Source organism: Drosophila melanogaster, chromosome 3R (assembly GCF_000001215.4).
Source record: "Drosophila melanogaster chromosome 3R".
Classification (NCBI taxonomy): Eukaryota; Metazoa; Arthropoda; class Insecta; order Diptera; family Drosophilidae; genus Drosophila; species Drosophila melanogaster.
This window is the reverse complement of record NT_033777.3, coordinates 11,617,572-11,633,208: the sequence shown is the minus strand read 5'-3', so window position 1 is coordinate 11,633,208 and position 15,637 is coordinate 11,617,572. Positions and strand designations below refer to the sequence as shown.

Below are 15,637 nucleotides of genomic sequence, written 5' to 3'. Positions count from 1 at the left end.
TTGAACGTTGATACGTTGAAAATCTTCATATTCGTTTCAATAACATGTATTTGCTTTTGCGTTACTTATAATAGTTATAAATTATTTATTTTTATTTAGTGACAATTTAAGAAGAAGTCTGTCAATTACATTTCACAGAACGAACCAGAGTCGATTAATATTTATATATTAAAAAGCGTACTGCCTACTACTTGTTTTTAGCCATTCACTTTTCGGTATAATTAATAATTTTACTAGCAACACAATATTAAGCTACTTCTGAAGCGGACTTATTTCTGCAGACGCCTAGTGGCCTTTCGTATCGGACGACTCTCCGGTGTGGGGGCAAACATGTTGCCGGCATTCGCCTGCTGGGCCGGACTGACGCCGCCAAAGTTGAAGCCCCCGGTTGGATTGCTTGCTGGCGGTGCAGGGGCTGGGCTCCCAAAGACATTCGGGGCTGGAGTGCCGCCAGCGCCACCAAAGCTGAATGGCTTTGCGGTATTTAAACCCTGATTGCTGGGCGGCGAGGCGATTCCGCCAGCAGATGCGCCTCCAAACGAGAAGGGAGCATTGCCGGCTGTGGTGCCGGCGGTGCTCTTAGCCGCACCAAATGAGAAGACTCCTGACGGCTTTGTTTGGTTTTGGGTAGCAGACACTGCGTTGGCAAAAAGATTGCCGCCCAAGGGCGGCTGGGGGGCAGCAGCCGGAGTGCTAGCCCCAAATGCAAAGGGCTTGCTCTGATTAGTTGAAGTTGCTGTTGGTGCAGCCGCTGCTGGAGCACCGAATCCGCCAAAGGTAGGCGCTGGAGTTGGATTGTTGCTTGAAAAGCTAAAGTTAGGCTTCACCACTCCGGTGTTGGGGCTCCCAAACATATTGGTGCTTGCTGAGTCCTCCTTCTTGGTGGTCGTGGCGAATGAGAAGCCACCAGCTGGTGATCCTGCTGCCGCCGCCTGGGTGGCGGTGTTTCCTCCAAAGTTGAAGCTTGGCTTGCTGGCGCTGGCGGGGCTGCCAAACAAATTTGTTCCTGCTGTTGGCGCCGTAGTATTTTTGGTCGCAACGGCGGAAAACGAGAATCCTCCAGATGCTGGAGATGCTGACGGTGTAGTAGGAGCCCCACCACCAAGTGTAAAAGGTTTGGTGGCTGCCACTGCCGGTGTCGAAGACTGTTGCGTTGATCCACTTCCGAACATTGGTGTTGCAGGCTTCTGAGTCGTGCTAAACCCAAAGGTGTTGTTCGTCGGTGTTGCTGTGGCAGATGTAACAGATGTTGTTCCGCTGCCAAAGGCTGGTGGTGCACTCTTGTCCGTGCCACCAAAGCTAAATACTCCACTTGGGTTGGCTACCGCACTGTTGTTACCTGCACCAAATGCAAATGCAATTGGTTTGTTGTCCTTATTTTCACTTTTATCTGCGGCGCCCGCTGCTGCTCCTCCGAATGCAAAGGGCGTAGTTGTGGTTGCATTTAGTCCAAAAAGGTTTTTTTGGCTAGCTGGAGCTGGTTCCGCTGCCTTTGAAGTGGCCGTCCCTCCAAATGAAAAGAGATTTGTGGCAGTTGATCCTCCGCCAGCAGCGGTTGTTGTAGCTGCGAAGCCAAATGGCTTGGGAAGCTCGGCGGCGGTTGTGGCTGCTACATTAGTTGATGACTTCATTGCGTTTCCAAGTCCGTTGTCCAAATTGCCAAAAATGCTCGGCTTAGTTGTCTCGGATTTGTTAGCCCCGGGCGATGCAAAACCTTCGCCTAGGGGTTTCGATAGGCTTCCGAATACCGGTGTCGGTGCAGCTGCAGCGGGCTGAGTGGTGCTACCTCCAAAACTGAATACAGCAGGCTTGGCGGCAGCTGCATCGCTGCCATTTGTTGTCGGAGTTCCTGAACTTAAATTGTTCGATTTACCAAAGGAGAACATCGGTTTCACCCCCGTGTCTGCTGCTCCAAATGATGGCATCGGCTGGCCGAAATTTAGCGATACAGTTGTAGTCGGAGCAACTGTAGTCGTCGTTTTGGGTGGTGTCACTCCGAAAGTAGTTGTTGATGTAACCTGTGTCCCAGGATTAGTTGTGCTAACCGAAGTTGTTGCTGGAGCTTCAGTTTTGAATCCAGAAAGGCCGCCTACTGTGGGACCATTGGCAGGCGTTTGTCCGAACGAGAATATGGGCTTTGATGTGGTAGTATTGGTGATATTAGCAATAGTGCTACTAGTGGTATTGGTCGCACTTCCAAACGAGAATGATGGTGCTGCTGTGGATTTTGGTGTGCCAAAACTGATTAGTGGTTGAGATGATGTTGCTGGAGTAACGGGTTTGGTTGATAGCTCAAACTTGGGTGGGATATCTGCTTGTGCTGCCGGGACCTTGTCGATGGGTTTTGGTGGTGTTTGTTCCGTTTTAGCGGGCGGCGCAGGCTGACCAAGCACAAGTTTGGGCACTGAGCCAGTGCTATTCGTATTTGGCACATCTGCTGGCTTTATAACCTGGTTACTTAGTATTATCGGCTTGCTGGGCGCAGAAGTTGATATGGTTGCGGTGGACGTAACGGTCGTAGTGGATGTGGTTACAGGAGCTATGATGATGGGTTTGACGGGAGTAGGAAGCGTCACAGGCGCTGGCGCTGACTTCGGCGCTGGGGCATCTAGTTCGTCCGGCTCACCCAGGTACAGTTCGCCCTTCAATCCACTTAGCATAATGGCTAGTTTGGTCTTGTGTGTGCGTTCTACGCTAGGGTTCTTGGCAGCCAGCATGGAATTCTGCTGTTTAGGCTTCACGAACTGAATGCCTGCATATTCGCCGGCATCTACTTCCGGGCTACTCAAATCGGGTCGCGGCTGTTCCGCTATCGTTTGAGATTGTCGCGCATTGAAGAGTGTAAGCTTAGGTTTTTCCGTCACCTGCGGAACTGCCTTTTGAATGGCAGGAGCCGAAATGGCTCGTGAAGCAGGAACTGCCGCCACAGTCACGACGGGCATGCTCATTGCCTTGCTAACAGCTTCTGCATCAACTTTACGTTGAATTTTGGCAACATTTTCGGGCGAGTTCTCAGGCGAGCTTCCTCCACTAGCTAGTGTGTCGTTTTTGCTGTGCTGAAACCTTTCTCGCATGTCCAACAGCTTCCTCTTGTTGCTGTGACGGCAACTGGAACTCAGCGAGGAAGTGATGTCGTTGCTGTAGCTACAATTGGGACGTTTGGCTACCTGCTCCGGAGATTGTGTTGGGGAGATGGTTCCATTCGAGTTCATATGTTGCAATGCAGGAGAAGCAGCCGACAAAGATGTCGAATGATGCCTGAGCGGAACCGATACCGTCAGCTCTCGTTGCCTTTTAAAGGACTGATTCTGTTGTTGCTGCAAATTACGTAGTTTCTGTTGCTGACGGTGATGAGCCACAAAGTCCACAAAGTCCACGTTTTGCTGGCAACTCCTTTTCGTGTAGTCTTGAGCCTGTTGCGTATCCTGAAAGCAAGCCAAGTGTAAGCCGGTGATCTTCTCATAGGATGATTGATGGCTTATACTTACTTCAGTGTTGATGCGCTTTCGGGAGATCTCCTTAAGCTCCTCCAACACGCTTCTAGTTGGCTCGCTCTCATGCTGTGGATGAGGTGGGTGCAATATGGGTCGATTCTCTCTCGAAAGCTGCTCCTGTTCGGTGGTCTTTGGCACTAACCCTACCAAGGAGTTGGATCGCAACAGGCTTGACAGCGTGTTTCCGGAATAAAAGCTGCGCTCCGGTGGTGCAATCTGCGTGATCGAAAGCGTCGGCGCCCTTGACTTGTAGGGCAACGGGGAAGCGGGCGCTCTGCGCGGCTGCGTCAAGGGATTGTAAAGATTGCTGGCGGACATGCTGCGTTGCAGACCACTGCGTTCGCTTAAGGCCACGATCCGGGATGACAGTCCGCTGCTATGCACATCGGCAAAGGTTCTGAAAGGTATGAAAATTTGATATTGCACTTTCGTCACATCGTGAAATGGCACACAAGCTTTGACTTACCTGGGATCAACCTGACTGAGGTTCAGTTTCTGTCGCGTTATGGTACTGGACGATGTGGCAGAGCGATTCATCAAGGACCGCTCCGGAGTGCGTGTGCCATTGAGCGAGGTATTCGACCCCTTGGGACTCAGTCCCCTCAGGAAATTACTGGCCGCCGGACGATTGTTTCTGAACAAAGGAGAGCAAATTTGATTAGTAACCGCTTAGAATCCAGTTGGACAGGTGGTGTCTTACAACAGCGACGCGTCAATCCGCGTGGAATCCGCCATGGGTGACATGCTGCTCATGTTAAAGCGACGACGCTCCATGCTGCCGAAGGTCAACAACCGGTATTCTCACAGTGCAGTCGGGCGGAGGGGAACACTTTTGGCGGGTGAATCAAGCTTCGTCGTAAACGATTGTGTGCAATCTCGTTTCTTTCTTTTTTTAGTTTTATTAATTCTAAAGAGAAATGCAATGTGAATTTCATAGGAAATGGTTACTGTGTGACCGTTGGTGAAGCGCCAAAATATACCAAAATCTTTAAGCCTTTGGCTAAATAAACGATTAAAGATAAAAAATAATGTTTAATACTTTCTCCGTCAAATGTATTTGGAAGTTTCGGGCAGACGTGTAAACTTGAATAAAAATTCTTATTTTCACTCCAAATTTATATTGAAATATGTCAGGATTGCCACCTTGGATACTTATTGGCAGGGCTGCACTGCAGCATGTGTCGATTATTAAATCGGGTTAATAAAATTTTATCGCAATTTAAATGTTTGCACTCCAATTAAATGAAAACATTGCTTTATTTCTTATATCTAATACTTGTTTTTTAATTTAAATACTATATCAGCTTATAATTGTAGTACCTCCGCACCAATGGTTTTCGCTTTTGCAGTGTGAAATTTAGATCGCAGATGGGCCTTTAAGTGAGTGTTGCGCTGGAAGGATTGTTTGCAGATGGTGCAGCTGCAAAGGGAATTGTATTAAATTTTGGAATACCAACGCCTAGTCAAAAAATACTCACGCAAAGGCTCGCACTCCTGTATGGATTAGTTCGTGCCGCTTGCGTCCCGAAGCTGACTTAAAACATTTATCGCAATGATGACAGCTGTAGGGTTTGGCATTGGTGTGAGTCCTAGAAAGGATTTTTTTTGGTTTGAGCTCAGAAATGTCCGAATCCGTAGTGGATACAAGGATACGTCCCTTACCTTTCGTGGATGAGGCGAGTGTTGCTATTGTGAAAGGACTTGGTGCAAAAGCGGCAGTCGTATGGCTTCTCGCCCTGGTGAATGATTCGTTGGTGCAGCGTCATGAGATGGTCGGTGTAGAACCGCTTGCCACACTGCTGGCAGGCGAAGTTCTTATTGCCCGTGTGCCGCAGCATGTGAAGCTTGAAATTGCTTTGGTCGGTGAATTGCCGGCCGCACTGTTCGCAAACACACTCGCGTTTACGCTGCAGTCGCTTACGCTCTATGATCTGCTCCTCGGTCATATTTTTCCACGTAACGTACTGTTTTTTCCGCTTGGGTTTTGTGGTCGCTGGCTTCGTTGACCGACCTGCTGCACTCTTCGATTCGGGCAGCGGTGTGTTTGGGTTCGATGATACTTCATATTCGTTTATAGTTTCATTGAAATAGGAACCGTTTTGGGGCTCCATGTAATCGTTGTTATCCGAGTTGCTGTCGTCGTTGCAAATGCTCTCAAGTTCTTTCTGTACACTTGAGATCAGAGATTCGACATCTTGAGAATCCTCTTCGGCTACTTCAGCCATATCTTGAAGCGCATCAACATCTTCAACAGAATCAATATAATTATCCTCATCCAGATCATGATGAGCATCACTATCATGATCCAAAACTTCTTCTGGGGATTCCACAATGTATTCATCGACTTCCCCGAATGGATCGTTCAGACAATCCGGCGGTGATGCCATCTCCTCAACATCTTCAGCCGGTTCCTTCGCTTCGGGAGATCTACGACGATGGACGAGCTGCTTCTGCGTTAGGATGCACCGCTCCCGGAACAAAATCGCTTGGTTCAAGTCAAGCGTGCAGCAGGCGCATATGCTGCTGGGCAGCTCTGGATCGTTGTGGAGCTGCAATCACAGAAAATGCTGCACAAATCAAATGGAAACCATTTTTCTTACATACTGTTGTGCCAGTGACAAGATTTATGTCTTGCAGCATCTTCTCGTTCTCAATATGAAAGAGATTCTTGGGCATTTTATTGTAGATGATGCTGCCGCAGGTCCGGCACTGGAGCGCCATAATGTTAGTTGAAAATCAACCGAAGTTTAGCCCAACTTCAGTTTAATTCGAATATAAACAACCAATTGTTTTGTAAACGCATCCACTACACATATGTATGTATATATATTGTGATGCAACAGCTGGTTTTATTATCGACAAAATCGATAAGTGCGGCAATGCCATTGTGTGACTTAAATGATTTAAAAAGTGCAGTAAACCATTATGGTACTCTTATTAAATGAGATTATAAAACATATTTGTATTTATGTTACTTCATAAGGTACTAATCCCTGTGCAAAAACTCTAAACAGCGTTTATGCGTGCAAAAGTTAGAGTGACCATGCAAATAGCTTAACGACACATTTCGCATAAGCTGCTCGAAACGTAAACAGTAAACAATTATTCAAAAACAAATCAAAGTCGAGATGCGAATTCTGAATTGCCGCATTTGCTCTAGATCAGATGCCCCAATAGACCTTTTTGGTCCAGGAAACGGTCATCTAGTTCGTCAAATTCACTCCATTACTGGGGTGGAGGTAATATGTCTAAAAATATTCCTTAATCATGGCACTTAATTTGCTATTTATACTTTCCAGCTAAGCTGCAAGAAAGAAATATCCGGCCAAATGTGCACGACTTGCCTGGACAATCTGCAGGCAGCCATTAAGTTCCGCCAGCGCTGCATCATTGCCGAGAAACAGAATCTGGAAAGGATTGAGTGCGACAGCAAGGATTGCTCCACAGATCCAATAATATACGAAGACATCGATGATAACCAAATTGAGAGTGAGTTGGACGAGTCCATTCTATGTCCTGAAGTCAAAGATCTTCCAATGCCAAGTGCTGAAAAGGTCTCAGCACCGACTAGTTTGAACCATCAAAAGTCAATTGGAGGAGGTACTGGTCCATATGTATGCCCTGATTGCGGAAGGATCATTAACAATAAGTCAAACTTTCAAGAGCACACGCTCCGGCACACAGGCATCAAGAATTTCCACTGTGTTTTTTTGTAAATTATCCTTAACCTCCTTTGGGCTAGTGCACCTAAGATACGATTTTTCTCCTCAGGAATTGTGAAAGGAGCTTTGCAACTCGAAAGGAACTGACTAGCCATACGCGTATCCACACGGGCGAGCAGCCATACGTGTGCGTCTACTGTCCACGTCGGTTCTCCTCTTCAGGCGCTCGCCAGGAGCACCATCGCCGCCATCGGAACGAACGCCGCTACGAGTGCGACACGTGCAAAAAGAGTTTTGTAAGCTCCGGATGTCTCAGGAAGCACAAGATGATCCATGTGGATGCGCGGAATCACTAGTGGGCATTTCGATTTCTGCCAACTCTGCACATTATTTGTATTACACGTTTCAACACACTTTGATTTTACAGCTGCTACGTATGTCAGAAGCACTTCAAACGAATCTCCCATTTGATGACCCACCTGTCCAGCAATATTCATAAACGCAAAGAAGAGAAACTCACGGAGCTAGCCATTGAACAATGAAGCTGCCTATCTAGCCATTACACTAATTAGCTATCGGTAAGAATTCTAAAATTCCGCGTCCTTTTCTTTAACAAGGTAGACGTACATTTAAGTACAGGTATTCGCATAAATCCATTTTATGCGAATATCTAGCATATTTGGTTTTACTTTTTGTTTCCCTAAGGAATAGAAGAAGAGCCGCATCCCTCCCGACTTCCAAACGTTTTTAGATTTTGATGTAAAACGTTACAAGTTATAAACCTAAAAAAACAAAACATATTTACTTGTCCAAAAAAAGAAGATTTAATTAATCCTGTGCCATTCGATTATTATTCCATGTTGTAGCTTCCACAAACGGTAACAAAGTCTTCGACAGAGCACAAAGAAAAGAAACAATAAAAAACGCACACTCATTTAATGGCCAAAATGATGTTAAAACTACCAAATAAACGCACAAAATCAAAGATTGTAATCGTGTTCCAATTTTTTTCTCGAATATATGGACGTAATAAAAAACATTACAAAAAATATTTGTGTTTTTGAACAAGTTCTTTAACCAAATAGTAATAAATCAAATCCGATTATTTTACACATCCGGTCTGACCATTTGTACTCTTTTTTATTTTACAATTTTTATATATAATTAAATGTACATTAATGAATTATCTAACAGAAATTGTATTGCATTGTTTTCGACTAATAGCGCCCCGTCCGTTCGTTTTTGTGGTGTATTACAGTCTGTTGGTGGGTCATGGTGCCCAAATGCTGATCCAACTGGTGCTTGCGGGAAAAGGTCTTATTGCAGACTCGACAGCTGAAAAATTAAAGGGAATTTAGGGTTATACATGATTAAAGCAGTCAATGGACCTACAGAAAAGGCTTCTCGCCCGTGTGGGTGAGCATATGGTTTTTTAGCACGTTAGAGTAGGAGAATGCCTTGCCGCATGTGGAGCAAGTGAAAGGTCGCTCGTTTGTGTGTGTTCTGCAAAAGGAACAAGTATAGTTTATATGAAGATTACTATGAGGAATTGCATCTTCACCTTTCATGACGAATATTGGAGCTGCGATCCGCAAACGAGCGGTTGCAATATTTACACAAGAATGGTTTCTCGCCCGTGTGAACGCGGATATGGCGATTTAGCTCGGATGGACCCGCGAAGGATTTGCTGCATATTCTGTAAGCGGAATAAGATTTACATAATATAAAATGGTTCAGATGATAATTTCAGATACTCACTCGCATTTAAATGGTTTCTCGGCCATATGACGACGCATATGAATGTTGAGAGCGGCTCGCTTGGAGTAGATATTGCCGCAGATTTCGCACATAATGTTCGTGGAGGATACTTCGGGAGATGATTTGAAGCTAGCTTGAACAGGCGGACGCTCCTCGCTAAAACTGCGTGGGTGTCCGGAGCTAGCACCGCGAGGTCGGCCACGTCCACGTTTAGTCATCCGCGTTTTACGCACCTTAGCTTTGCGGCAGCGCTCGATGGGCTGGTAGTCGCTATCGGTGCTATTCGGCACCAGCAAGTCATCCTCGTCCAGGTCGTCCACTACAGTGCTAGTCTCGTAGGCCTGCGACGTTTCCCCGACACCATCCTCCAGGGGCTCCTCCATGATGTTCTCCATTCCGATGTCATCCTCGACACCGTCGATGAAGTCGTTGGCCGATTCGTAGATGTACTCAATGTTGTCAGCCACTACGTGCGGCACCTCGTCCGTTGGCTCCGACTTCATCTCGGCCTGACATGGTACCGGGTCAAGTGGGATGTTTATATGTGGCCCATCAACTCTATACGTACCTTGACTACATTGGTGGCAAATGTGCGCTCGCTCTCCTGGCAAAGCTCCCGGAACTTGTGGGCACTGGTCAGTCGCTCCACGCAGCTGTAGCACAACATACTGGGGATGTTCTGCAGCGGCACCAGCTGAAAGCACAGAGTGGGTTAAGTCGCAGGATTTTACATTTGCATCCACATGTACCTTTATGCTGCCCACTTCTTCAATCTTGCGCACCAGCTCCCGGCACTGGGCGTCGTTGTCATCGAACAGGGGCGCCATCGCCTCCGAGTTGATGTCCTCTGTCAAGCAGATTCGGCACAACATGTACTCGGGCATTATCTTGCACGTCCTGGACGTACGTATGCTTGCAATTCTGAAATAAACAAGCGTCTTGGAACTTTTCCCAGGGTTGTCATGTACGCAAAACGATAAATGGCTATCGAACTTGCTATCGGCATATCGATTGAATAATTGATAATAATTAAATCTTAATTTTTTTTTTTAAACTAACAGGTGGGCCCTATTAAATATTTAAGCTTGAGTCACGCAATAAAAATACAGTTTTAGAACTAAATGCAAAAAAATTTGGAATGATAGTTGAAAACTGTTACTAATTCCGCGTACCTGACAACCCTTTTACTTTTAATTCACTGCTCTGGCATTTGAATCGGCATTTGACGCGAAAGAGGGACTTCCTGCGGAAATAACGATGGAAATCAGCATTAAATGGAGCATGTGCCGCACTTGCCGCAAAAAAGGAACGCAATCCACGCTGCAGTCGCTCTTCGAGTCCAATGCCCACAAGCTGTTGATCTCGTATGCCGGCACATCTGTGAGTACTCGATTTCTGTTTGGCTTCCAGTTTACCAGTTACAAATCCTCTCTCCTAGGTGAAACCGGATGATGGACTGCCGGATCAAATTTGCACAGTCTGCTTGATGCAACTGGAGGAGGTGGACAGATTTCTTAGCGCGTGCAAACAATCCGACGCGCACCTGAGAAGCCTCGTTCGTCAAACTCTGTCCTCCGCATCGGCATTTGAGACGCTGGAGGATAAGGACCAGCTTGAACAGAAAAAACGCGCCAGGAAGCAGAACATTTCGGGGAGACTCATCGAAGAGAATCCTATTAACTTTAAGACTCAAGAGAATGCATTGGAAACGACCAAAGATGATGAAATCTTACCCATAAATAAATTTTCAAGCGATTTCGTGTTCGATCTCAACGTGAATGCGGAAAACGAGAAAGACATACACCAGGAGGACTATACCATCAGTGATATGGATTTGGACAGGGAGATCTCCGATCAAAATTACTCCGAAACGTATTCGCAAGAAAGCAGCGCTGCTACGGACAGTATTCAAGAGACAAGCGAGGATTACCATAATCTAGAGCCAAGTGCCGACTACGTGATAGATCTAGGAGTGGCCTGCGAGCCGGACAAGTACAGATGCAAGATCTGCAGCAATACATACCGCTGCTTATCTCAGCTAAATGCACACTCGCAGGTGCACCGCAAGGAAAAGGACCACCAGTGCGAGTAAGTATCCGTGATATATCTTAACATAATATTTCATATATAAAATGTATGATTCAGGGTTTGCCAAAAGACATTCAGAGCCGCCTGCAACCTGAAAACACACATGCGGACGCACACGGGCGAGAAACCTTACCAATGTTGCTACTGTTCGCGCCGTTTTGCCGACAACAGCACTCATCGCAAGCACGAACGGTAGAATGGACAAAAACTATATATATTGTGTACAGCATTTAAGTTCCAATGTTGAATTTCTTCATTTCAGTTTGCACACGAATGAAAGACCCTATGCTTGCAACATATGTGGAAAAACATTCTCTCTGTCCTCCTCTCGTAACGCTCACTACTACCTGCATTCGTCTGAAAAGTCTCACAAGTGTCTTATGTGTAAAAAAGAATTTCGGCTTAAGCACCAACTTACAGCGCACGAGAAGTCTCTTGCGCACCGTCTGATAGCTAAGGAGTACAGCGACGTGGTAGAATAGTTAATAAAAATAGCTGGTCTATTCTGGAAAAGTGGCTTTATACTACTTATAATAGATAACCCTAGTTCCTCAATTAATTTACTATATTAGCTCTCTAACATTTCCGGAGAGCTGGGAATGGTTTGCTCCATTTTGTTGCGGTGGGTTAGCGTTTGCAGGTGAGCTTTCAGCTGGTGCAGCAGAGTGAATGACTTGCAACAGATACCACAGCTGAAAAGTTCAAATTATTAATAAAAAGTGCAAATCACTAGAAAGGATTACTCTCCCTTACTTGTAATTCTTTTGGGCGGAGTGCGAAAGGATGTGATTTTTGAGGATGGCTGTGTGCGTAAAAGTTTTCCCGCACTCCTGGCAGGCATAAGGACGCGTGTTGGTGTGGACCCGTTCATGGCGGACCCGTTCGCTGCGATCGTAGAAGTGGCGGTCGCAGTACATACACTTGTATGGACGGTCGCCCGTATGACGACGGATGTGTGCTCGCAATTCGCCCATTTGTCGAAAAGATTTATTGCATATTCTGAAAGCAATAACATTTTTGTAGGATAAATTTGTTCCTTCCTAAACCTTAATATCACTTACTCGCATTGGTGGGGCTTGTACTCTGAATGGGTCATCATGTGGGCCGTGAAAACAGATTTCTTGTAAAAGACGTTTCCGCACAGGATGCACATGAACTTCTCCTCTTCCTTGCACTTTGGCTGGTTCCCCCTTTCCTTGGCGTTGATATCCTTGCGTTTGAATTTCAGTTCGGCGTCCGGTTTGCGAGGCCTTCCCGGCTTTTGTTTGTCCATTTTGAAGCTGGGATGTGGCGAAGGAGCGCTTGACATGAGAAGTTCCTCGTCCCCGTACTCAACCTCATAAAACGTGTTTGCATTGGATAATTCCTCGACAAGCTCACCCTTATCATCAATGAGTTCTTCCATTTGTTGATCATCAACGTAGGAGTCCATGTGGGAAATCAGAATCTGCTCAGGACTTTCCGTATTAGGCTCTTCGTCCTCCTCAATCGATTCGTTTATGATAAATCCGTTAAAATCGAGAACTTCCTGGGACTGATCCTCCTGCTGTTCATCCCCCTCCTCTATTGCGGTGATCTCTTCCTTCTCCTGATTCTCTGTGCCTAGTTTCAGATGTAGGTTCTCGTACAGATACAACATATACTCGGCATCGCTTGCCTGGGCAAGAGCCTCTGGTCTCTCCGAGGAACTTGTTTCCCAGTAGACCTGCGAGTTCAGGCACATCTGGCGAAAGTTGAACCACATTTGGACGAATTCGCAACAGCTGTTGCAGGCCTTCTCGGGCAGCTGCGGGGATTGGCGAACCTGGGGGAGTTGGAGTAATGAAATGATACATATAACCCATCTGGTCAGCTCCATTTACCCTAATCCTACAGCACAGCTCCAACTTTTTCCTGAGGTCACTTTCGCCTTTATCCCCAAACAGGCAGATCATTTGGCTCTCTTCGAAATCGCCCAAGCAGATCCTGCATTGCAGAATCACTGGCAAGCTGGCCATCCTGGCTAGCGTTTTTTTGCAAGGGGGCTGGAAATTAAGGCTAATTTCAATTAAATGAGTTTTAAACAATTTTAGACCTGCGCTGTGTGACCGCATTTGCCATGAAAAAAATACCTACAAGTGTTTTAAATACATTTCAGTTTAAAGTTACCATTAAGCCTAAACTAGCTATCAGCTACGAAAAAGCTAAAAAAAAAATACTGAAGCCCCTTCAAACTATTTATAGCGCCGCCACTGCATCTGTGGTATTATTTAGTGCCTTTCATTTTCGAGCCGACGGCGTGATTTAGCGGCTCGGCGGCAGCCACACTTAATTCGCCTTTCGAACTGAACGAACGTGCCGCGGCATCTGCAATTTTCTGTGCATTTCCACTTGCATTTTGTGTGTTTCACTTTGTTACGTGTGTGCCAGTTTTCCATTTAATCGTTACCGATCGTCCAATAAGCGGCTACAGCGGCAAAATGATCTCTAACTTTGATTGCACCGATAATCAGGCCAGCAGCAAGTAAGTACATCAAATCAAAACCAAGAGCAGTTGCCGGCATATTTGAAAAATAATCTACGCGTGTGCATGTGTGCGTGTGGGTGTACACGATGGTATTGGTTGGGATTTGCAGATTTGCAAAAACAACACCGAGTGCCGTTCTTTGCTTCTTCCTTTTTTTTTTAACGTTCCGTTGGTTTTATTATGTGCTTCCACCGCGGATTCTCTTCCTACTTCCGTTCCGAATTCCTTCTCCTTTTGCGCTTTCGCAGCTCTATTCGCCCAATGCGTGTATTGATCTTTTATTGGATTAACAGTTAGGTGAACTGTTCGTTTTGGATCGGCAAGGATTGTGATGACGATTCCTATTCGATTTCGGAACTCCATTTCCCGTCTGTTATGGACTCGTTAGAAAACGCCCTTAACAACCGATATTTGATATGTGTGCTCCGTAGGCAACCCCCGCTGTCAATATAGGACCTCACTTCTCACAGCTGCAACCGGGAAAATGACCATTTTGAGTAGTTAGTACATGCACGGGCATTTCTGACTGTGTGCGTGTGTGTGAGTACTGCACAGTGGTGGTTCTAGTTAAGTGCACACTGCAATGTCAGCAAGTGTGCCAGTTTGCCTCCCCCGCCCACATTATTATATGTACATACGTACATATATCACATACTATATCTAGCACATCAGCCGATGGACATCTCGAACCCTGACCCCGCACCGCTCCCCTCTTCTAATGCCTTTATGACTGCAACCGAGGTGGCGCTTGTTTTTGTGTTTTCCATTCTCTGTGCCAGTTTTCAAATTGGTCATCACTCCACCATTGTGCCGGCCATCAAACTAGCTGAAGTAGGCGAAAAACTGTGGCAAACTGTACAGGGCCCACTCAAAAGTGTAAATCAATAAAATATGGGCCTTACGATACTCTATATATCGTTAATTTTATTGAATGCCTTCCAATTTCTAAACTAATTACTCAGAAATTGAAGTTTTTAGTTTAATTGTCGTTCTCTATTTATCTTCCTGGTATATATACAGAAATTAAAGCCATTATAAGCAATCTTATAGTGTTAAATTACTACGATTAGTTCTCTATAATCAGAACATATCCTAATAATTGTGTAAATTGTGCATTGAGATCATATACCTCTATCCGTAGGAGGGAATTCTTTCATTTCCAGTAACATAAAAATGCCATGGAAATTTATAGATAATTTCCCAGCTATAAAGCAACAATCTAATTTTAAACGGTAAATTTAAAAATCAACTCCTTGGCTATTTGTGAAAACTAGTTCCTACGCACTTGACCTTTGCCACATCTGCGGATTCCATGAGTAAATTAGCCAAGTATGCGAGCCCTGCTCCAAATGACCTCCTTGAGTCACTAGGAAATCTGTTGGCAGCTGTTTTGGTTCGCACTTATCATTATATTACGAATAATTGGCGCGATAGATGATGAGTAATTGCAATTGGAGTCGATGGCGGCGTTCTCGTTTCTTCGTCACTCCCTGCCACAGTGGTGGCCAGTGATTAAGGGCACACTCCTGCCCACCGGACACCGAAATTGTTGTTTTCCCGGTAAAAAAGCCGTGTCCACAATATAACACAATATGGGGGATACTTTCTGCCCCAATATCGTCACGTGCCACATTCGGTGCTTAACTATATTTAACTATAGTCACGCGATCTTCTAGTATGCTATGCCTGTGTATCTGGCCAAGAGCCACTGCAGCGGAGTTTGAGGCTGAGTGGCAAGTGCATTGAACTCGGGACACATTGCATGTTCGCCGGCTGCCGCTGCTGTTGTTTGACTCGCCATAAAACTAAATGTCGATTTTGATTGCCTAGCCGCGACTAGTTTGGCTGGCCAGCAGTAGTGGGTTTGGGCATAGGATTGGGATTGGGCGCAGCCCTAGAATGAGTCAATGGGTCTAATTCCCGGCAGAACCTCCAGAGAAAGCTGCACGGCCAGAGAATGCAGCCAGCCAGCCTAGCCGCACCCAAAATGCAGACAGACGGGCCCACATTAATCCGACATAGGAATATGGTTAGATCTACACTTACAAAATTTATTGAGTCCAGAGGGTCTAACAAAAGCTGGCCAACGGCTAAAACGAGTTAAAACTAACCACAAAAAATACGAGGTT

At 45.7% G+C, this 15,637-nt stretch overlaps 7 protein-coding genes across 13 annotated transcripts in view; 3 read left to right on the top strand and 4 right to left on the bottom strand.

Moving 5' to 3' along the window:
• Positions 1 to 2: 2 nt before the first annotated feature.
• On the bottom strand, positions 3 to 4,450 carry CG14712 (uncharacterized protein). The gene is made up of 4 exons (NM_141839.3): positions 4,195 to 4,450; positions 3,961 to 4,128; positions 3,489 to 3,891; positions 3 to 3,425 (listed from the first exon to the last, which is right to left on the bottom strand). Exons 1-4 carry the CDS (start codon positions 4,266 to 4,268, stop codon positions 270 to 272), a joined length of 3,801 nt encoding a protein of 1,266 aa, NP_650096.1. The 5' UTR covers positions 4,269 to 4,450; the 3' UTR covers positions 3 to 269.
• A 306-nt stretch (positions 4,451 to 4,756) lies between these two features.
• Positions 4,757 to 6,320, bottom strand: CG18764 (uncharacterized protein). Its single transcript, NM_144455.4, has 4 exons — positions 6,099 to 6,320; positions 5,157 to 6,043; positions 4,973 to 5,083; positions 4,757 to 4,914 (listed from the first exon to the last, which is right to left on the bottom strand). The coding sequence occupies exons 1-4, from the start codon at positions 6,213 to 6,215 to the stop codon at positions 4,800 to 4,802; spliced, it is 1,230 nt and encodes a 409-aa protein (NP_652712.2). The 5' UTR covers positions 6,216 to 6,320; the 3' UTR covers positions 4,757 to 4,799.
• A 250-nt stretch (positions 6,321 to 6,570) lies between these two features.
• CG6813 (uncharacterized protein) lies at positions 6,571 to 8,158 on the top strand. Of its 3 annotated transcripts, none has more exons than NM_001300361.1 (4): positions 6,571 to 6,733; positions 6,794 to 7,206; positions 7,266 to 7,734; positions 8,023 to 8,158. In NM_001300361.1, the coding sequence occupies exons 1-3, from the start codon at positions 6,623 to 6,625 to the stop codon at positions 7,510 to 7,512; spliced, it is 771 nt and encodes a 256-aa protein (NP_001287290.1). In that variant the 5' UTR covers positions 6,571 to 6,622; the 3' UTR covers positions 7,513 to 7,734; positions 8,023 to 8,158. The 3 variants fall into 3 exon arrangements, with proteins under 3 accessions (NP_001287290.1, NP_001163590.1, NP_731605.2); NM_001170119.1 differs by lacking the exon at positions 8,023 to 8,158 and having other exon boundaries at positions 7,266 to 7,511; positions 7,584 to 7,752; NM_169413.2 differs by lacking the exon at positions 8,023 to 8,158 and having other exon boundaries at positions 7,266 to 7,940.
• Positions 7,565 to 11,743, top strand: Zaf1 (ZAD and Architectural Function 1). 2 transcript variants are annotated; one of them, NM_169411.2, is made up of 7 exons: positions 7,565 to 7,734; positions 8,381 to 8,854; positions 8,907 to 9,817; positions 9,976 to 10,294; positions 10,353 to 11,002; positions 11,060 to 11,194; positions 11,265 to 11,743. In NM_169411.2, the coding sequence occupies exons 4-7, from the start codon at positions 10,172 to 10,174 to the stop codon at positions 11,482 to 11,484; spliced, it is 1,128 nt and encodes a 375-aa protein (NP_731602.1). In that variant the 5' UTR covers positions 7,565 to 7,734; positions 8,381 to 8,854; positions 8,907 to 9,817; positions 9,976 to 10,171; the 3' UTR covers positions 11,485 to 11,743. The 2 variants fall into 2 exon arrangements, with proteins under 2 accessions (NP_731602.1, NP_001247055.1); NM_001260126.1 differs by lacking the exons at positions 7,565 to 7,734; positions 8,381 to 8,854; positions 8,907 to 9,817 and having other exon boundaries at positions 10,112 to 10,294.
• On the bottom strand, positions 8,261 to 9,870 carry CG14711 (uncharacterized protein). Its single transcript, NM_141837.2, has 6 exons — positions 9,664 to 9,870; positions 9,483 to 9,608; positions 8,915 to 9,423; positions 8,718 to 8,852; positions 8,549 to 8,659; positions 8,261 to 8,491 (listed from the first exon to the last, which is right to left on the bottom strand). Exons 1-6 carry the CDS (start codon positions 9,796 to 9,798, stop codon positions 8,374 to 8,376), a joined length of 1,134 nt encoding a protein of 377 aa, NP_650094.1. The 5' UTR covers positions 9,799 to 9,870; the 3' UTR covers positions 8,261 to 8,373.
• CG14710 (uncharacterized protein) lies at positions 11,481 to 13,119 on the bottom strand. The gene is made up of 4 exons (NM_141835.5): positions 12,865 to 13,119; positions 12,064 to 12,806; positions 11,756 to 12,001; positions 11,481 to 11,694 (listed from the first exon to the last, which is right to left on the bottom strand). The coding sequence occupies exons 1-4, from the start codon at positions 12,997 to 12,999 to the stop codon at positions 11,571 to 11,573; spliced, it is 1,248 nt and encodes a 415-aa protein (NP_650092.4). The 5' UTR covers positions 13,000 to 13,119; the 3' UTR covers positions 11,481 to 11,570.
• Positions 13,120 to 13,302: 183 nt separating this feature from the next.
• Positions 13,303 to 15,637, top strand: part of Jupiter — a 29,521-nt gene continuing 27,186 nt past the window's right edge. For all 4 annotated transcript variants that reach the window (NM_001275546.1, NM_169404.4, NM_169405.4 and 1 more), the window contains exon 1: positions 13,303 to 13,505. In NM_001275546.1, coding sequence (NP_001262475.1) covers positions 13,462 to 13,505 — 44 coding nt within the window. In that variant the 5' untranslated portion in view covers positions 13,303 to 13,461. The remainder of the gene's footprint in view (positions 13,506 to 15,637) is intronic.